The sequence below is a fragment of the Lagenorhynchus albirostris genome, chromosome 2, assembly GCF_949774975.1.
Source record: "Lagenorhynchus albirostris chromosome 2, mLagAlb1.1, whole genome shotgun sequence".
NCBI lineage: Eukaryota > Metazoa > Chordata > Mammalia > Artiodactyla > Delphinidae > Lagenorhynchus > Lagenorhynchus albirostris.
Genome location: NC_083096.1, coordinates 57,909,899 through 57,932,828, shown reverse-complemented (window position 1 = coordinate 57,932,828; position 22,930 = coordinate 57,909,899). Strand labels below are relative to the sequence as shown.

Sequence of the window (22,930 nt, the reverse complement as noted above, 5' to 3'; positions counted from 1 at the left end):
TGTAGTCTCTGACCAGTGTGCCAGGGTGCATTGGTTCCTAACGAGGTGGAAGATGGGTACGGCCTCCCCAGGGGGAATTTCAGAAGAGGGCTGGTTGTCACAGTGATTGACATTAAACAGGCAGAGATCTGGGATGCTACATATCCTGCAATGTGTCAGAAGAAGGACTGCCCCCACTCCCGATCCCACCAATGGCAATAGCCCCTCCAGTGAGCAACACTGGAAGGCCCCAGCCAGGTCATATCACATAAGATGATGAAGCACATATGCTGCACCTCATCAGGCAGACATTTCAGTCACACTACAGCAGTGAAAGAGGTTCATGTCACGCAGGGGTTAGATTTGGAAGAAGAGTAGGAAACCAAGGGATTTTTTTTTAATACAAGATTATCACTCTTTTATTTCAATAGGAAAATATTGAAGATGGCCTAGCGAGTATCTATCAATCTGCCATCACCAACACCAGCAAAGAAATGTCCTGTTTCAGTGACCTTCCAATGCCTGAAGATTTTCCAAACTTCCTGCACAATTCTAAGCTCCTGGAATACTTCAGGATTTTTGTCAAAAAGTTTGATCTACTAAAATATATTCAGTTCCAGGTATTGTATTTTGGGGAAAGAATGGTTTTCTCTACGTTAGCTCACATTTAAATAGAGAAGTTACTCTGATAATGAAAGAAATTGGGAATAAAACAAAACATTCTAATTCAATTATTTTCTGAAAAACAGCACAGTAGAAAACCCAAAAAGTAGTGTCATTACCCCTGATATTATAGATTATATACATTAACAGAAGAAAAAAATCTGTTAAAATTAATGACTTGAATGATTATATTGATGGTGAAACTGCATTTAATACCTATAACCACTGAGGACTCCTAGCCTCATTTCCTTTGAAAGGATATATGAAAAAAAATACCACATTGTTATTTCATTTTCTTACCGTCTCCATAAAAATGAAATTTCTTAGAAAAATGTACTAAATAAACTCACAGCTCTCCATTCATCTCAGAAGCCTGTAGAAACCATTTTGGCTAATTTTTTGATGCATTCTTTAGCAACAAAAGAATAACCAGACCATTTTGAAATACAATTATAACTACCTTTCCTGTGTTTCCTTGAAAACAAATAATCAATGAGAGAAAAAAACAGTATTCTCATTAAACATCCTGAATTTTTATCAGTAACCTACACTCTGAAAACTAGTAACTGTGCCTAGGAAATAAAATTTAAATTATAGCCTTGAATAAATAACTGTTAGTGGAACTTATTTTTTTTTAACACAGCTCATTTTCTCAGTAACTTTAGTTTTGTTCCCGATTTGTAGCACATTAATTTGTAATCGTTGATTTGATAGACATCAATATATGTAAATACCATTAAAATATCACATTCTATCTAATGTAGTTTTTCCCCAGCTTCCGTTTCTCTTGTTTATGATTTTACTGAGGTTGTTTTCTGGAGGTTGGAAAGGGCTTAGGAAAACTCACTTCTGTTTATTGGCCTCTGAGTTAGTACAGCCATAAGATGATGGAACTAACTCAAACTATAAAAGGAGGTGTCCTCACTGAGTTCTGTATTAATATGGTGACCTCCCAGGAGGGGAAAACCACCAGGTTGCCTGAGGAGGGGTGAACTGGCTCAGGTCAGTCACATTTCTAGTAACTTCCTCAGTGATACTGAAGGTTGGTCCTCAAACCACATTTTAAATAGCAAGAATCCACAGTACTTTAGAGAATATACTACCCGGAACTTCAAATCTGAATCTTTCAACTGAAAATGCCCAGACATTTTTATAGCCTTTTCATAAGCTTTATACTAATAGTCCATATACATTTTTTAATTGGAACAGCTTCAAACATTGCCAACCCAGCATTTTGAAAAATATATGAAAATTTGAAATGCATGTATAAGGGACTCAAACACTTGCCAACAAGAGGAGAAGCATGCCATTCCTCTAGAAGTGAGAAAAGCTTTGTTTCCTTTGACACAGCTTCTTACATACACTTTTAGAAATTCATAAACCTCCAGAGAGCAAAATGGCATTCTAAAAAATCATGAACTGATAAATTATTTCATCCAAATGAGATCATGAAGTGTATTGCTAGCATGATGTTTTAAAAATAATAAATATGAACTTACCATTCATGGAGTGATGTCACTGTGCCAGGCGCTATGCAAACTGCTTCACATGGAATATCTTCTCTAATAGAGAGTCTACACGGAGGTCAACACTTTTAAAGCTTCTTGATAAATACTGATTGTGTAATCACCTGAATGATGAACATGTATTTTGTATCTTGCCCAGACACTGTCTTGCTTTTTCTGGGTCTCTCTCAAGTCCTTATTCAGTCCTTAACACTGGTGACCACTGCTGAGTCAGGCTCCTCGCACAAAGCACATCCTTGGTTGCACCTGCCAAGGAAGAAGCAGCAGGGAGCACTTAGCAGTCTTTGCCTTAAGTGGCTTGAAATGGATTCAGACGGGACCTAAATGGAATCAGACATTGCACTCTACCCATCTCCACTCCCAGGGCACTGGACAAGGCCCCTGTTATGCCAGAGTAATTCTCAATGATTCCTTCTCTGTGTTCCGTTCAAGACAACCATCCTCAGTGTGAAAAAACGCCCGGATTTCTCAACCACTGGCCAATGGGTGGTTGTTACCGAGAGCAACGGCAAGGAGCAGAGTGCCGTCTTTGACGCAGTCATGGTCTGCAGTGGTCATCACATACTCCCTCACCTCCCACTGGAGTCATTTCCAGGTGAGGCCTGTGGGGTTCCCCAGCTTTTGGGAGCAGGTGTCCAGGTACTTTATATTCAGGTTGGATTGTCAGGCAAAATTACCTAGCTACTGCAACAAGGCATAATATTAAGATCAGGATAGAGCTAGAAAGATGAGAGACTCCAAACACCATCTCTGATTCTGTTGAGCTCTTTGAGTCTTCATTATCAGCCAGCCTCCCTCAAAGTCACTAACTATTACTCAGTATTTCAGAGAATTCTCACCCAAACTGGTTCTCTGTTGGAGAGGTCCTTTCAGCCATGTGCTTACCTTGTCCTTTTTCTATCCTGCCAAACACCTGCGACTTTGCTACATCTTTGGAGACTTCCGCAGAGCCACGCCCACAGCCAGGGTTACTGGGGAGAGTTTCTGGAAATAAGTGCTGCTACAGGACAGTGATGTTTCAGGGAGCACAGGGGAAGATGGTACCTCCCAGGCCCTTCCCTCAGAGAGCGTATCTCCTTCCCAGGGCCTTCACGAAAACATCTGATAGGATGGTTCAGTCCAAACCCCACATTATTCAAACCACCTGAGGAGCTTTTAAAGTTCTAATGACCTTCAAAGATTCAATTGGTCTAGGGTAGGCCTCAGTCAATTAAGGGCTACTCAGGTGATTTCAATATTCAGCTGGGATTGAGGCTTACTGACCTAATGCAGTGGCAATCTCAATCAGAATCACCCGGAGGGCTTTTAAAACCACAACTTGCTAGTCTCCACCCCTAGCATTTCCAACTCTTTAGGTCTAGTATGAGGCTGAGAATTTGCCTCTCTAACAAGTTCCCAGGTGATGCTGAAACTGCTGGCCAAGGGACCACACTTTGAGAACTAATGATCTAAAGGCTCTTTCAAGCAACCCACCATCAAACACAAATACTTTAACAAAGTCATGTTTCCTGGGAAAAGACAAAGAGATGCTTATCTTCAAAAAGGCTTGTCCAGTAAGTTGCTGATTGACGGCAAAGTGGAAACTATCCTTCACCTTATAATGTGCCTTGTTTTTACCTTATTTTGGTTTTTGTTTGCTTTTGCAAAATAAGAATGATGAATGTTATTCTAATTATTACACAACTGCGATAATAGTACTTCATAATATGCTTAAGAAACATTTAAAAGAATATATGCTAGGGCTTCCCTGGTGGCGCAGTGGTTGAGAGTCCGCCTGCCGATGCACGGGACACAAGTTCGTGCCCCGGTCCGGGAAGATCCTACATGCCGCAGAGCAGCTGGGCCCATGAGCCATGGCCGCTGAGCCTGCGCATCCGGAGCCTGTGCTCCGCAACGGGAGAGGCCACAACAGTGAGAGGCCCGCATACGGCAAAAAAAAAAAAAAAAAAAGAATATATGCTATGTGATAATAAAATATCATTGTACAGTCCAAAATAGGATAATGGGTAGCTGGAAACCAACACCTGACTCTGCTCTATTCATCAAAACCAATTGTTTTGGGACGAAGGGAAGATGGTGGAGGAGTAAGCCGCGGGGATCACCTTCCTCCCCACAGATACACCAGAAATGCATCTACACGTGGAACAACTCCTACAGAACACCTATTGAACGCTGGCAGAAGACCTCAGACCTCCCAAAAAGGCAAGAAACTCCCCACGTACCTGGGTAGGACAAAAGAAAAAAGAATAAACAGAGACAAAAGAATAGGGACGGGACCTGCACGTCTGGGAGGGAGCTGTGGAGGAGGAACGGTTTCCACACACTAGGAAGCCCTTTCACGGTTGGAGACTGCGGGTGGCGGAGGGGGGAAGCTTCGGAGCCGCGGAGGAGAGCACAGCCACAGGGGTGCGGAGGGCAAAGCGGAGAGATTCCCGCACAGAGGATCGGTGCCGAGCGGCCCTCACCAGACCGAGAGGCTTGTCTGCTCACTCACCGGGGCGGGCGGGGCCTGGAGTTGAGGCTCGGGCTTCAGTCGGAGCGCCGGGAGAGGACTGGGGTTGGCGGCGTGAACACAGCCTGCAGAGGGCTAGTGCGCCACGGATAGCCGGGAGGGAGTCCGGGGAAAAGTCTGGAGCTGCCGAAGAGGCAAGAGACTTTTTCTTCCCTCTTTGTTTCCTGGTGCGCGAGGAGAGGGGATTAAGAGCGCTGCTTAAAGGAGCTCCAGAGACGGGCGTGAGCCGCGGCTAAAACCGCGGACTCCACAGACGGGCATGAGACGCTAAGGCTGCTGCTGCCGCCACCAAGAAGCCTGTGTGCGAGCACAGGTCACTATCCACAGACCCCTTCCGGGGAGCCTGTGCAACCCGCCACTGCCCGGGTACTGGGATCTAGGGACAACTTCCCCGGAAGAACGCACAACGCACCTCAGGCTGCTGCAACGTCACGCCGGCCTCTGCCGCCGCAGGTCCGCCCCGCACTCCGTGCCCCGCCCTCCCCCACCCCCACCCCCGGCCTGAATGAGCCAAAGCGAAGAACAGACGCCCTCTGGCGACTTACACGCAGAGGCGGGGCCAAATCCAAAGCTGAACCCCGGCAGCTGTGCGAACAAACAACAGAAAGGGAAATCTCTCCCAGCAGCCTCAAAAGCAGCGGATTAAAGCTCCACAATCAACTTGATATACCCTGCATCTGTGGAATACATGAATAGACAACGAGTCATCCCAAATTGAGGAGGTGGGCTTCGAGAGAAAGATCTATGATTTTTTCCCCTTTTCCACTTTTTGTGAGTGTGTATGTGTATGCTTCTGTGTGAGATTTTGTCTGTATAGCTTTGCTTCCACCATTGGTCTAGGGATCTATCCGTTTTTTCTTTTTATTTTTTTCCGTAATAATAATTTTTTATTTTAATAACTTTATTATATTTTAACTTATTTTATTTTACTTTATCTTCTTTCTTTTCTTCCTTCCTTCCCTCCTTCTTTCCTTCCTTCCTCCCTCCCTCCTTTCTTTCCGTACTTCTTCCTTTCTTTCTTTCTTTTTCTTTCTTTCTTTCTACTTCTAATAATTCTTTCTTTCTACTTTTTCTGCCTTTTATTCTGAGCCATGTGGATGAAAGGCTCTTGGTGCTGCAGCCAGGAGTCAGTGCTGTGCCTCTGAGGTGGGAGAGCCAACTTCAGGACACTGGTCCACAAGAGACCTCCAAGCTCCACATAATATCAAATGGCGAAAATCTCCCAGAGATCTCCATCTCAACACCAGCACCCAGCTTCACTCAACGACCAGCAAGCTACAGTGCTAGACACCCTGTGCCAAACAACTAGCAAGACAGGAACGCAACCCCACCCATTAGCAGAGAGGCTGCCTAAAATCATAATAAGTCCACAGACACCCCAAAACACACCACCAGACATGGAACTGCCCACCAGAAAGACAAGATCCAGCCTCATCCACCAGAACACAGGCACTAGTCCCCTCTACCAGGAAGCCTACACAACCCACTGAAACAACCTTAGCCACTGGGGACAGACACCAAAAACAACGGGAACTACGAACCTGCAGCCTACAAAAAGGAGACCCCAAACACAGTAAGATAAGCAAAATGAGAAGACAGAAAAACACACAGCAGATGAAGGAGCAAGATAAAAACCCACCATACCTAACAAATGAAGAGGAAATAGGCAGTCTACCTGAAAAAGAATTCAGAATAATGATAGTAAAGATGATCCAAAATCTTGGAATTAGAATAGAGAAACTGCAAGGAACATTTAACAAGGACCTAGAAGAACTAAAGAGGAAACAAACAACGATGAACAACACAATAAATGAAATTAAAAATACTCTAAATGGGATCAATAGCAGAATAACTGAGGCAGAAGAACGGATAACTGACCTGTATTTAAAATAGTGGAAATAACTACTGCAGAACAGAATAAAGAAAAAAGAATGAAAAGAACTGAGGACAGTCTCAGAGACCTCTGGGGCAACATTAAATGCACCAACATTCAAATTATAGGGGTTCCAGAAGAAGAAAAGAAAAAGAAAGGGATGGAGAAAATATTTGAAGAGATTATAGTTGAAAACTTCCCTAATATGGGAAAGGAAAGAGTTAATCAAGTCCAGGAAGCACAGAGAGTCCCATACAGGATAAATCCAAGGAGAAATACGCCAAGACACATAGTAATCAAACTGTCAAAAATTAAATACAAAGAAAACATATTAAAAGCAGCAAGGGAAAAACAACAAATAACACACAAGGGAATCCCCATAAGGTTAACAGCTGATCTTTCAGCAGAAACCCTGCAAGGCAGAAGGGAGTAGCAGGACATATTTAAAGTGATGAAGGAGAAAAACCTGCCACCAAGATTACTCTACCCAGCAAGGATCTCATTCAGATTTGATGGAGAAATTAACAGACAAGCAAAAGCTGAGAGAGTTCAGCACCACCAAATCAGCTTTACAACAAATGCTAAAGGAACTTCTCTAGGCAAGAAACACAAGAGAAGGAAAAGACCTACAATAACAAACACAAAACAATTGAGAAAATGGGAATAGGAACATACATATCGATAATTACCTTATATGTAAATGGACTAAATGCTCCCACCAAAAGACACAGATGGGCTGAATGGATACAAAAACAAGACCCATATATATGCTGTCTACAAGAGACCCACTTCAGACCTAGAGACACATACAGACTGAAAGTGAGGGGATGGAAAAAGATATTCCATGCAAATGGAAATGAAAAGAAAGCTGAAGTAGCAATTCTCATATCAGACAAAATAAACTTTAAAATAAAGACTATTAGAAGAGACAAAGAAGGACACTACATAATGATCAAGGGATCGACCCAAGAAGAAGACATAACAATTGTAAATATTTATGCACCCAACATAGGAGCACCTCAATACATAAAGCAAATACTAACAGCCATAAAAGGGGAAATTGACAGTAACACATTCATAGTAGGGGACTTTAACACCCCACGTTCACCAATGGACAGATCATCCAAAATGAAAATGAATAAGGAAACACAAGCTTTAAATGATACATTAAACAAGATGGACTTAATTGATATTTATAGGACATTCCATCCAAAAACAACAGAATACACATTTTTCTCAAGTGCTCATGGAACATTCTCCAGGATAGATCATATCTTGGGTCACAAATCAAGCCTTGGTAAATTTAAGAAAATTGAAATTATATCAAGTATCTTTTCCGACCACAACGCTATGAGACTAGATATCAATTACAGGACAATATCTGTAAAAAATACAAACACATGGAGGCTAAACAATACACTACTTACTAACGAAGTGATCACTGAAGAAATCAAAGAGGAAATCAAAAAATACCTAGAAACAAATGACAATGAAAACACGACGACCTAAAACCTATGGGATGCAGCAAAAGCAGTTAAGAGGGAAGTTTATAGCAATACAATCCTACCTTAAGAAACAGGAAACATCTCGAATAAACAACCTAAACTTCCACCTCAAGCAATTAGAGAAAGAAGAACAAAAAAAACCCAAAGTTAGCAGAAGGAAAGAAATCATAAAAATCAGATCACAAATAAATGAAAAAGAAATGAAGAAAACAATAGCAAAGATCAATAAAACTAAAAGCTCGTTCTTTGAGAAGATAAAAAAATTGATAAACCATTAGCCAGACTCATCAAGAAAAAAAGGGAGAAGACTCAAATCAATAGAATTAGAAATGAAAAAGGGGAGGTAACAACTGACACTGCAGAAATACAAAAGATCATGAGAGATTACCACAAGCAACTCTATGCCAATAAAATGGACAACCTGGAAGAAATGGACAAATTCTTAGAAATGCACAACTTGCCAAGACTGAATCAGGAAGAAATAGGAAATATGAACAGACCAATCACAAGCACTGAAATTGAAACTGTGATTAAAAATCTTCCAACAAAGAAAAGCCCAGGACCAGATGGCTTCACAGGCGAATTCTATCAAACATTTAGAGAAGAGCTAACACCTATCCTTCTCAAACTCTTCTAAAATATAGCAGAGGGAGGAACACTCCCAAATTCCTTCCACGAGGCCACCATCACCTTGATACCAAAACCAGACAAGGATGTCACAAAGAAAGAAAACTACAGGCCAATATCACTGATGAACATAGATGTAAAAATCCTCCACAAAATACTAGCAAACAGAATCCAACAGCACATTAAAAGGATCATACTCCACGATCAAGTGGGGTTTATTCCAAGAATGCAAGGATTCTTCAGTATACGCAAATCTATCAATGTGATAAACCATATTAACAAATTGAAGGAGAAAAACCATATGATCATCTCAATAGATACAAAGAAAGCTTTCGACAAAATTCAACACCCATTTATGATAAAAACCCTGCAGAAAGTAGGCATAGGGGGAACTTTCCTCAACATTATAAAGGCCATATATGACAAGCCCACAGCAAACATCATCCTCAATGGTGAAAAACTGAAAGCATTTCCACTAAGATCAGGAACAAGACAAGGTTGCCCACTCTCACCACTCTTATTCAACATAGTTTTGGAAGTTTGAGCCACAGCAATCAGAGAAGAAAAGGAAATAAAAGGAATGCAAATCGGAAAAGAAGAAGTAAAGCTGTCACTGTTTGCAGATGACATGATACTCTACATAGAGAATCCTAAAGATGCTACCAGAAAACTACTAGAGCTAATCAATGAATTTGGTAAAGTAGCAGGATACAAAATTAATGCACAGAAATCTCTGGCATTCCTATATACTAATGATGAAAAATATGAAAGTGAAATCAAGAAAATACTCCCATTTACCACTGCAACAAAAAGAATAAAATATCTAGGAATAAACCTACCTAAGGAGACAAAAGACCTGTATGCAGAAAATTATAAGACACTGATGAAAGAAATTAAAGATGATACAAATAGATGGAGAGGTATACCATGTTCTTGGATTGGAAGATTCAACATTGTGAAAATGACTCTACTACCCAAAGCAATCTACAGATTCAATGCAATCCCTATCAAACTACCACTGGCATTTTTCACAGAACTAGAACAAAAAATTTCACAATTTGTATGGAAACACAAAAGACCCCGAATAGCCAAAGCAATCTTGAGAATGAAAAATGGAGCTGGAGGAATCAGGCTCCCTGACTTCAGACTATACTACAAAGCTACAGTAGTCAAGGCAGTATGGTACTGGCACAAAAACAGAAAGATAGATCAATGGAACAGGATAGAAAGCCCAGAGATAAACCCACGCACATACGGTCACCTTATCTTTGATAAAGGAGGCAGGAATATACAGTGGAGAAAGAACAGCCTCTTCAATAAGTGGTGCTGGGAAAACTGGACAGGTACATGTAAAAGTATGAGATTAGATCACTCCCTAACACCATACACAAAAGTAAGCTCAAAATGGATTAAAGACCTAAATGTAAGGCCAGAAACTACCAAACTCTTAGAGGAAAACATAGGCAGAACACTCCATGACATAAATCACAGCAAGATCCTTTTTGACCCACCTCCTAGAGAAATGGAAATAAAAACAAAAATAAACAAATGGGACCTAATGAAACTTCAAAGCTTTTGCACAGCAAAGGAAACCATAAACAAGACCAAAAGAGAACCCCAGTATGGGAGAAAATATTTGCAAATGAAGCAACTGACAAAGGATTAATCTCCAAAATTTATAAGCAGCTCATGCAGCTCAATAACAAAAAAACAAACAACCCAATCCAAAAATGGGCAGAAGACCTAAATAGACATTTCTTCAAAGAAGATATACACACTGCCAACAAACACATGAAAGAATGCTCAACTTCATTAATCATTAGAGAAATGCAAATCAAAACTACAACGAGATATCATCTCACAGCAGTCAGAATGGCCATCTTCAAAAAATCTAGAAACAATAATTGCTGTAGAGGGTGTGGAGAAAAGGGAACACTCTTGCACTGCTGGTGGGAATGTAAATTGGTACAGCCACTATGGAGAACAGTATGGAGGTTCCTTAAAAAACTACAAATAGAACTACCATATGACCCAGCAATCCCACTACTGGGCATATACCCTGAGAAAACCATAATTCAAAAACAGTCATGTACCAAAATGTTCATTGCAGCTCTATTTACAATAGCCTGGAGATGGAAACAACCTAAGTGTCCATCATCGGATGAATGGATAAAGAAGATGTGGCACATATATACAATGGAATATTACTCAGCCATGAAAAGAAACGAAATTGAGCTATTTGTAATGAGGTGGATACACCTAGAGTCTGTCATACAGAATGAAGTAAGTCAGAAAGAGTAAGACAATAACTGTATGCTAACACGTATATATGGAATTTAAGAAAAAAAAAAGTCATGAGGAACCTAGGGGTAAGACAGAAATAAAGACACAGACCTACTAGAGAATGGACTTGAGGCTATGGGGAGGTGGAAGGGTAAGCTGTGACAAAGTGAGAGAGAGGCATGGACATATATACACTACCAAACGTACGGTAGATAGCAAGTGGGAAGCAGGCGCATAGCACAGGGAGATCAGCTCGGTGCTTTGTGACCGCCTGGAGGGGTGGGATAGGGAGGGTGGGAGGGAGGGAGACGGAAGAGGGAAGAGATATGGGAACATATGTATATGTATAACTGATTCACTTTGTTATAAAGCAGAAACTAACACACCATTGTAAAGTAATTATACTCTAATAAAGATAAAAAAACAAACTATAAAGATGTCTTTGCTGCTAAAATTAAAAAAAAATTGTTTGTTCTCTAATAAATATCTAAGCTGCAGCCTCTGAAATCAACTCTTTTGGTCCTGTACCATATGCTTAACCTAACATTTCTTATGTGGTTCATACTTTGAGTTTGCCAGTTGGCCTTGATAATGTAACATACCTAAGAGGGGAAGAGACAAAACAAATGATTTCCCCAGAAAGGAAAAGCTGATGGTGCAGTTTTATTGAACTTAACTTGACATAGTTCATGGATTTCTCTTTTCTTCCCCCTCAAGGTACTCAGAAGTTCAAAGGCCAGTATTTCCATAGCCACCAATACAAGCACCCAGAGGGATTTGAAAGAAAACGCATTTTGGTGATTGGAATAGGAAACTCAGCCTCAGATATTGCAGTTGAGTTGAGTAAGAAGGCTGCTCAGGTAAGATGTTCCCTGATTACCTTGTACGGTGGAGGAGAGGAAAATCCCAGCCATGTAACTAAGGCTCCATTACTCATTAATTGATTTGTTGTTTGGTTGCCCAGTGTGGTATTATAGAAAATCTGGAAACCAAGAAGCCAGAGTTTATCTCCCACCTTTGCCACTAATCAGCCTTGTAACCTAGAGGCAGTCATTTTACTTCTGTGGGCTATGGTTCCCTCACTTAAGTTTGCATCAGATGACTTTCAGCACAGGAGGCCTTGTTTCTACCCAGGGGGCTTTATGAGTTGACCTGTTCATCTTTGGAGGAGTGCCTTTTACAAATTTAGTGCATATTTGAATTCTATTTGAAATGTAAATAATCCTTAGCTTCCAAGAATCATTAAGGGAAAGATTAAACAGACAGACTCCCAACCATAATCACAGATATTTAGGTGCTCCCTGAGGCCTTCCAACCACTGTTATCTTTGCACCTGCTCAGGAATGACACAGCTTAGCTTCCAGAGTCAAACATTACAAGGTACAGATAATGCTGACAGAGGTGGTTGGGAATAGCAGAAAATAAAACCCTTTTACAAGGACAGAGCTAGGCAAAAATGGGAAAATAGCTAAGGTTCCTCTCCCCAAAGCATCCCCTCTCAACAGGGCCCTATCACTATGATGTAGCCCAGCATCTTCTGGCTACACAGGAGTTGCAGTAGCCATGTCTACAACCAGCAAAACTGTCCAGTCCTGAGACTCACACTGTCAGGGCTCAAGATGCCCAGTAGCAAATGTGATAAAAGAACATAGTGCCTCCCCAGCAGGTTGATGAAGGGGTTCCACTGGGACCTGTCAGAATTACCACCCTGGGGATGAGCAGGTCACTAACACCAGAAAGAGATTTACTAGACCCAGGAGGTCCTCACCTTTTTTGTGAAAAGAAACCCCTTTTCACTTTTCAAAGCTTTTAAGACGTCAGTGTGAGGTGGCTGGACCTAGAGTTGTCATACAGAGTGAAGTAAGTCAGAAAGAGAAAAACAAATACCGTATGCTAACACATATATATGGAATCTAAAAAAAAAAAAAAAAAGTGGTTCTGAAGAACCTAGGGGCAGGAGACAGGAATAAAAGATGCAGACGTAGAGATGGACTTGAGGACACGGGGAGTGGGAAGGGTAAGCTGGGACTAAGTGAGAGAGTGGCATGGACATATATACACTACCAAATATAAAACAGATAGCTAGTGGGAAGCAGCTGCATAGCACAGGGAGATCAGCTCAGTGCTTTGTGACCACCTAGAGGGGTGGGTTAGGGAGGGTGAGAGGGAGACACGAGAGAGAAGATACAGGGATATATGTATATGTATAGCTGATTCACTTTGTTATACAGCAGAAACTAACGCAACATTGTAAAGCAATTATACTCCAATAAAGATGTTAAAAAAAAAAAAGACCTCAGTGTGAAGAACAAGTGAGGAGGCAGTAACTGTAAAGTCTTGGAGAAGAGCCAACTCAGGTAGGGAGGCAAAAGGTCCAGTCTCTTTCCTGTTGGGAATGCCTGCCAAGCTTGAGGAAGAGAGTATGATAAAAGGAGCTGACTTAGCTGTCAACCAAGGAAAGCTCCGTACTAGACCACTACATGTTACAGGTCAGTGATTTGGACTTAGAACAGATGATCCAAAGATATCAAATCTTAGATTGCAAGAGTCTATTTCCTTATATGGGCCTTGCCATGTAAAAGCCTGTCAGTCATGCCAGATTCAATATTAAGAAACCACCTTTGCTATATTTGTGTGCCTTTCACCTCATTCATCTTTAAATAGGATGTCTCTTCAATATTTATTGGATTAATAACATAACTGATAATTATGATAAAATGTCTTACACAGATTAATGCACTCTCAACCCTTCTGTGAGAAGAGATACATAGGAGCTATGTATGTAAGGGATAGAACCAGGTGCATCTGCAAAGCTTAAAATTATAGCCTAAACTCACCTTAGTGCCCTGCTTCTGTTAAAGGAGGTTCACGTTCACAAGTATATGGCATGCTCTACCACAGTCCAAAAGCATCACTCAAAATACTATGGGATGGTGCTGTGCTGAGTCATCCACACACTTTCTCACCAAAAACCAGATCTCTGACCCTTGGCCTGCAGTATGCATCTCAGGGAAAGAAGCCTGATCCTAAATCCTGAGACATATCACACTGTTGCAGCTAGTACAGCTAGCCAGATTAGACTCCCCGCTGTAAAGATGGTGACAGCAGAAAGAGAATAAATAAAATAGGCAGAGCTTTCAATATGAAACATGGATTGATCCTAAGGAAGAACGGCAGACAATAAGTAATGGAAAGAGACATTCATGGAAATATTTGAAGTATATTATCTAATACCTAACCAAAGTAGTGCCAAGACAACAAAAGGGAAACAGCAGGAGAAAATCAGGATATAAGGGTATTACCACTCACAGACCAACAATTCAACACCATTATACCATTTTATGTAAGTGCTACTTCACAAGCTAAGGAGTTGAGGCCCCAGCAAAACTTGTCTCCAAATTCTGGCTCATTCCAGATATGTGGCACTATATGAAACTCCTCTCCTCCAGGCTAACTTTACAAAATAATAATACCTAGCAGTACTTATCACTTGCCAGGCAATATTTTCAGTACTTTACATATATTATCTCATTTAATCTGCACAATAATTCTATGAAGCAGGTACTATTTTAAAGAGAGACAGAAATGGAGGCACAGAGAGGTTGAAGTAACTCACCAAGGCAACACAGCTTGTAAGTAGTGGGGCTGAGAGTCAAACCCAGGCAGTCTGGATCCAGAGTCCTAGATCTAGAATCCATGATCTTAAACTCCTAAGTGAATCAGTTTCCTTGTAAGTGAATCTTATGTGTTTATCAAGGACAGCCTTGTATAGCAGAACTCATAGAGTTCTGGCATGTAAAAGTACTGGCATATAAAATTTTAAGACGCAAGTCAAATATGCATTTGGTCAATGGCGGAGTAACAGTAAACAAAGTAAAATATATATTTGAAAAGAGATATAAATGCACACCTTGAAAACTAGGGAAATATAAGTATACAAGGTAAAGAATACATCTGACATATATACACACTACTATATATAAAATAGGTAATCAACAAGGAACTACTGTATAGCACAGGGAACTAACTCCACTCAATACTCTGTAATAACCTATATGGAAAAAGAATCTGAAAAAGAATATATATATATATATGTATAACTGATTACCTCCTATATTAACTTCCATGTAAAGTAATATCTATGAATAGTAAATGTTAGATTTTTAAACTCTGAATTTTTAAAATAAATTCAAAGTTAAAAATCTGGTAACTCAATCAAAATCGAGAAACTGATGGAAGGAATCATAACATATATGCTTTTAGAATTTATGCAGTAGCTAATAAAATAATGCTACATTTTTTAAAAAAAGAGTACATATGAGAGGGGATTCAGAAGTGCACTTGAAGAGAATGGAAATCACAGTATAAGTTCAGAATTTTTAACTTTTAAAATATATAACAATGTTCTTTCAAGTATGGGAAGAAGCTGATTTCCCTTGTTATTCCCTCTCTGGGGATATACAGATCCATATATTTGTGCCTATCTAGACATTAGGCTGTAATCATACATTTCCTAGGATTATAATTGTATACCTTCCCTATAAAAACAACTTGTGGTGGATGGACAAGGTAAGAGGAGGGAAGGAGCATTGAACCACAACTTCAAACATGGCAAAAATTTGTGGGTTTTATGATTGGTTTAGCCCAAAGATTTTCTCATATTTCCATGAAGTTCTCAAGACTATGGTAGTCTTCCTCTATCAGCATAAGTACTACTGGTTCCCACTTGTATGATAAAGCTTCCCCAGAGCAGTGAAAACTGGAAGGTACTTCACTTTGAGGTCAATCATCTTTAAAACAAAGCATTTCAGCAAATTCTGGGGCCATACATGTGATGTATTACCTACACAGTGGGTTCCTCCCAAAAGAGATGATGCCCTAGTTTGAACTGCATCCTTTTTTGCTCACCAGGTGTTTGTCAGCACCAGACACGGTTCCTGGGTCATGGGCCGTATCTCTGAAGATGGCTATCCCTGGGACATGGTGTTCCACACCCATTTTAGCTCCATGCTCCGAAATGTCCTGCCACGAAGAGTTGTAAAATGGGTGATGGAACAACAGATGAATCGGTGATTCAACCATGAAAATTATGGCCTTATGCCTCAAAACAAGTAGAGTTACTTTGCTTTTTTATGGTATACTCATTGGTAATCAAGGATGTCAGAGGGGTTTCTTTTTGCAAAGAGCTAAATTGCTAACATGGAAGTTCAAACTACAACCTAACAATATGGGTATCATGTAGCTCCTGGATTTTGAATTCCAAATTTGTTCTGTATGCCTTTTAAAAAGTAAATATTTAAGAAGATGAAGTATAAATATTATGAGCTGCTCCAGAAAGTAGAACTAGGATCATGGGAAGGACTTCCTAATACCCAGAGCTGTCCAACATTGGAAAAGGCTGTTTTAAGAGACTGTGACCTTCCCTTTCAGAGGGTGGGTGGGAAAACTGATCCAAATTCTACATCCGTTAATTCATACTTTGCTAACTCTGTACACCACAAGGGTTCTTCCTGTGGGTAGCTTTTGAGAACATACTCACTGCCTATTAATCTGTTATACATCACTGATCTTATAAACACAAGCAAAAAATATGGATGTTTATTTTTCTTTATTTGATAACAGGCTCCTTCCCTTAAAAAAAAAAAAAACAGAAGAGGTTTGCAATCTTTCAACAAATGCAACATGGCTGCTATCTTCTGAGATCTGATACATGTACCATGTATCCTTATTTTTTTAACAAAATGGTTCTCAAATCTACAAAAAAGGAAATTCCAGAAATACAGCCAGACTTTGCTCCACTATTCATGCTATCACATACATACAGAGACTCCACGTATATTTGGGATCAAGAAATATCCCCAAACTTGATTCTATGCATTAATTTTCACACTAATCTCTTAATAAGTTTCAAAACTAATGGGAATTTAACAAAGTTTTCCTTACTTACTTATGATCAGATAAAAATTAAATGGAACATCAAGATAATTAAAGGTAGATAACATAAAACAACAGAAAGTATCAATGGGATAATAACAACTGGAATGCTCAGGAATTGACCACAGGCACTGGCATTTTGTCTAAGCCCTTAGGAATGCCTCCTTTTTTGAAATGTGTTTTGCCCACATCATCTACATGTTTTTCCTTATTTGTTGAGGGAAGAGATATGCGACATGAGAATAAAGTCAGAGAGTAAGGCTTGGGGTAGCCCAACTAGTCAAGTTAGAAAGTTTTATGGATATTTGAAAAACCTCTTTATTCCCAGAGCCAAGCCCATAAAATATCAAGAGAGTTCAAAACCCCTCATTAAATACTCTTTCTGGGGCTTCCCTGGTGGCACAGTGGTTAAGAATCCGCCTGCCAATGCAAGGGGCACGGGTTCGAGCCCTGGCCCGGGAAGATCCCACATGCCGCGGAGCAACTCAGCCCATGCGCCACAACTACTGAAGCCTGTGCGCCTAGAGCCCGTGCTCTGCAACAAGAGAAGCCACACCAATGAGAAGCCCGCACACTGCAACGAAGAGAAGCCCCGGCTCACCGCAACTAGAGAAGGCCCACGCACAGCAACGGAGACCCAACACAGCCAAAAATTAAAATTAAAATAAAATAAATAAATAATTAAGAAAAAAGAAAAGAAATACTCTGAGTGTTTTCCTCTGCATGTTTCAGATACCTTATGAAATAGCCAATACTAAGTGATGATCTTCCAAGTCATATACTCTATGGAGCCATCAAGGTGAAATCAAGAGTGAAAGAGCTCACAGAAACTTCTGCCATCTTTGAGGATGGAACAGTGGAGGAGGACATTGACGTCATTGTCTTTGCAATAGGATATACTTTCTCTTTTCCCTTCCTTGAAGATCCACTTGTTAAAGTAGAGAATAATATGGTCTTGCTGTACAAATACATGTTCCCTCCTCACCTGGAGAAGTCAACCCTTGCATGCATTGGTCTTATCCAGCCTCTAGTTTCAATTTTCCCAACTGTTGAACTTCAAGCTCGTTGGGTAACAAGAGTTTTCAAAGGTAAGTGAGTGGGCAAGTGAATGGCTGAGTGTTTCACACCTGGTGGATTTTGCTAAATAACAAGTTTAGAAAAGGAGGTTGCCAACAAGAAGGTTGCCAACCTTGGCTGCTCTCACAAAACTGACATCCTAAAAAGTTAGAAAATTCACAAAATAACCAATACTGGGATACGATAATAATAAATATCTGCAATCATTCCTTTAAAATATTAGAAAATTCAGAGAATTTCAGTTGGCATAATGTTAAGTAAATATTATTTTTTCTTGGACTAATGAGAGAACAGAAGGAAGGAAGACATCTATGACTCCTAGTTTTACCTATAATATGTTTATAAATTCCTCAGAATATGTGCAAATCAAGAGACCTAGGGCCTACTCCATACTTAACTCCAAATTAACTCTTAATACCTAAGCAGCTCAACCTCACAGATCCCTACAAAGCTATAAAATTATTAAAATATTTCTCTCTGACCATTGTGTAGCACTTTGTACTTCTCAGAAGGCTGTTACTATCTCCCTGATCCAGGGCTCAATTCAGCTCAACAAAATCTTATTGAATACTTAGCCCTGTGCTGGAACTTGGTAGGATACAGAGAAATTTAAATGGGTCATTTTAAGATAATAAGACATGTGCTTTGTCAGAGGACTGCATGGAGTGTCTGGAAAAAGAGAAAGGGTGCTTAGCGACAGCAGAGTTTGGATAAAGGAAGGGCATGTGGTCAAGGAAAACTCCCTAGATAACTGGGTTTCCCAGGTGCAGAAAAGGGAATCAGAGCACAGAGGTGTGATGCAGATGAGGAATTATTACAAGATACTTGACATTCCTAGAACATGAGGTGTGAGGCAGAGAGGGGTGAGAGATTATTCTTAGAGAGGAAGGGACCAAGACACAGGATCCTTTTAAGACATGCTAAGGAGCTTGAATATAAAATGTATATCAGCTCTTCCCAAATTTAGCTACACATAAAAACCATCTGAGGGACTCTTAGGGACCCTGATTACGTCTGGCCTGAGGACCTAGTGTCTCCATTTAAGAAAGCTCTTCTGCCGGAAGACCCAATGAAAGGTTAAGCAAGGACCAGACATTATCAGATTTTCACTTTTGATAGATTATTTCAACATTAGTGTGAAAGACAGATTTGAAAGGCGAAAGGAATAGAGTCTCAGAGACCAGTGAGAAGGCTACTGTAATCGTCTATACTAAAATGTGATACAACCTCAGCCAGGCAAAGAGACAAAGTGGAGAAGAGAGCTAGTTAAGAATCAAACCAGCGGGACGTAATGCTTGGCTCCATGTAGAAAAATTTGAGGAAAAGAGCAGAATCAAGGGTGACTTGATCAAGGCAGACCTCAGGTGGTGGAAACTGGGTGGGGAGCAGTGCTGGGGCTAGAGGGAGCGTGTGGAAGAGGATGCAAGTCTGAGCAGCAGGACTTCAGTGATGAGCTCAGTTTTGGACTCATTGAATCTGAGATGTCTGATGACTAGCCATATCCAGGGAAGCTCACCGTTCTTCAGCATGTCTGAAGTTCCAGGGACACCTGTGACAGGGGACGGAATCACAAGCACACAGTGATAACTGACATCAATCTTTCTCTCTCCCCACTGCCCTACCTCAATTTGTGCCACCCCTTCCCTCACCTGGTTTTCTTCAACAGCCTCTTAACTTGTCTTGCTGCCTTTAAACTGACCTGCCGGGAGCCCATTTCCCAAAATTCAGCACCTCAAAGAATCTTTCCAAAAGGCGAATCTCATCTTGTCCCCCACGGCTTCCCACCACTTTCAGAATGGAGCTCAAGCCATCTGGCACGGCTTCCCAACTTCTCAGGCTCACCTTCCCTCTCCACCTTCTTCTCTAACCCCCCACTCCCACCCCAGAGTCCACGCTGTAGCCTGGTGATCCCTGGGCAACATTACATAGAACTCAATGCGGGTGGCGCACCCTGGAGTTCAACAACACAGCAGCGCTGACCGGTATCTCATGGGTAAATGGCCAAAATTTAATTGTAGGAATCAACTGATTGTAGGAATCAGTTGATTGTAGGAATCAATCATCTAGATAAAGCAATGAAATTGAATCAAAGCCACTACTCAACCAACCTTTTATTTTCTAGGCTTGTGTACTTTGCCCTCAGAGAGAACTATGATGGCAGACATTATCAAGAGGAATAAAAAAAGAATTGACTTGTAAGAATTTTTTTTAATTCTTTACATAGAACAGTGTTTCTCCAAGTATAGTGATCTAACTACTCACAAGAACCACCTAGCTGCTTAAAAAAGCAAATTCTACTACTTTAAGATCCAACTATTTAAAAATAGTAATTTCACCAAACAAGAACATTTATCCTTTACCTAAATTTATTTGTTTTATATATTGCCCATGTTAGATTTTGTATCCTCTCACACTCTGTGGTAAAGAGGAAGTGGGATGGGGGCAGTGGTGGTGACAGTAGCCTAAGTATCTCTGGAAAGTTAGCTGGAGGAACTCCCATCAAAGCAAATTAGAAAGGAGTTGGTGTGAAGTGAAGGTCAAGGATTTACATTTTGTGATGAAGTGGAATGGAGTTCAATAGAGATCAAGTACATTGGAAAGTAGACTTGGGGGCCTTATAGTGTAGAGGTTATCTCACATTCAAATTCTAATTCATCTACTATATGCCAGTCAGAGTGCAAGGTACTTTAATAATTCAACAAGCAAATACTGTGTCTCTTCTGGGCAAAACACTGAGCTATGCTTTCATCTGTGTTATCTTGTGAATCTTTGCAGCAATCCTGATTAGTTTTACTTGCCAGGAGACTTGGAGAGTTATTCAAAACTCATTTATTCATTCATTCATTACTTCATTCTTTCAATAGCTAATGAATACCTAATGTTCTTATATAACTTAGAACATTTTGTGAATCTGTCCTTTATTCTTTCTTCATTAAGGTTTGGAGAGAGCAACAACCAGATACTGCAGACCAGTTACATCGACTACTTGGACGAGCTCGCCTTAGAGATAGGTGCAAAGCCAGACCTCCTCTCTCTCTTGCTAAAAGAGCCTAAACTGGCTATGAAACTTTATTTTGGGCCCTGCAACTCCTATCAGTATCTCCTGGTTGGACCTGGGCAATGGAATGGAACCAGGAGTGCCATCTTCACCCAGAAACAAAGGATATTGAAGCCTTTAAAGACACGGGCTCTAAAAACTTCATCTAATTTCCCAGTTTCCTTCCTGTTGAAAATCCTCGGGCTTCTTGCTGTTGTGGTGGCCTTTTTTTTTTCCAACTTCAGTGGTTCTAATATGTCAGCATAATGCTTTTGGCTTTCATGTCAGTCAGTACCTCTTAAAGAGAAAAAAAAAAGACTAAGAGAAAAAATATTAAATCTAAAGTCTAAATTTTAGAGTTGAGGAAAACAGAGTGAGAGAGGTAATTGTGGACAGTTAGCAGACTTAGGTCTATGTGTAAAACTGAAGTTGTGTCATGAAATTTCTTTGCCATTTCTACCCTTCCCTCAAGTTCACTAGACTCTCAAAAAAAGACAATAAAATAACACTGGCTAAACAGTGCTGCCAAGCCCTGGTAAAGGAGAGTCATGTGGAAAAATAGTAGAATTACACAGAACGAAAAGCACCCATGGTTTAAATCACTGGAAAATTTTAAGTGTGGGAAAATATTAAAATTCCTGTGTGTTGTTTTTGATAGTCTTCTTAGCCAGACTCTATATGGTAACAAAGTTCTCAGATGTTAGGTCATGTGCCATTTGCTTCATGGGGAATCACTCAAAAATACTGGAGAAAAAAATGAGAGGATAGACTTAGAACATGGCAATGCTCAGACAGACTTTTAGGGCCTCACATCGAAGCTGAGCAAGTAGCCACATTTCTTATATTTGTCTTATATTTTGACAGAAACACTGCTGTGAAAATAAAAATAAACATGCCATAAGAGATAGATATATGTATTTATAATATATAGAGAGAGTACTTATCATAGACCAGACAATTTACACATTACATGTATTATTTCATTTATTTCTCATGACAATTCTGTGAGATGGGTGCAGCTCTTATACCCATTTTACAGATGATGAAACTGAGACTCAGAGAGTTAGGTAACATGCCCAGGACCAGACAGCTGATCTTGCAATGGAGCTGGAATTGGAGCTCAGGTTTGCTTGACTTTAGAAATGAAGACTTGCCCCATAATATACATTTTTACAAAACCCTCCATTATTAATCAAGTACTTAATAAGAGTTTATTTATGATCACATATATGTTACTTTTGGAGGACCTTTACATAGAATACATCACTCTTCTTACAAATAAGATCTGATTAGTTTTATTTATAATATTTGGGTTATATTTCAGCTAGATCTAAAATTCGTTTGAAGGAATTTACAATAAAAACACCTATATAATAGCATTTAAGATAATCATTGACATTTTCAAAAAACAAGTGTCGAGGAAGAAAAGTATATCTCCCAAGTAGATGAAAAGTATTGTAATGACTGGACCTTGTATTTAGCTCTAACCATACAAATAACCAAGGCAAAAAGCAAAACAATATTTAATCTTGGTCATCTGATAAAAGAAAGCATGCTGGCTTGTTAGGAGAGACAAACATTTGCTTAAAACTGAACTTTAAAAATGTCACAAGCAATTCAATGTCAATAGACATTGAGCAACATAATAAACACCTGGTTATAAAGCAATCGCTACAGCCATTCTTTGCACAAATTGTGCTTTGGGAGATTAAACTGTGCCATAAGCCCAGAACAAGACCTTCAAAGAGAGGGAAAATCTCAGAGACTTAAGATTTAGACAAATTTCTCCTCTTATTCCTCCAAAGCCTTTTGTGGTCATCACTCTTCACATTGGCCTGGATTTCTCTCTCAAGTGCCTAGAACAATGTGATGGCAATCCCTATCAGTGAAAACTCTTTAAAGGCCGTTGAAATG

The 22,930-nt window shown here is 40.1% G+C and overlaps 1 protein-coding gene across 1 annotated transcript; it reads left to right on the top strand.

Annotated features, from left to right (window-relative positions):
• Positions 1-416: 416 nt before the first annotated feature.
• Positions 417-21,270, top strand: LOC132515841 (dimethylaniline monooxygenase [N-oxide-forming] 2-like). Its single transcript, XM_060142194.1, is given in 8 exon segments — positions 417-599; positions 2,601-2,763; positions 11,686-11,828; positions 15,880-16,079; positions 17,635-17,990; positions 20,102-20,174; positions 20,917-21,241; positions 21,244-21,270. Coding segments are annotated over 8 exon segments (1,413 nt in total). The 5' UTR covers positions 417-473.
• The last annotated feature ends 1,660 nt before the right edge of the window (positions 21,271-22,930 follow it).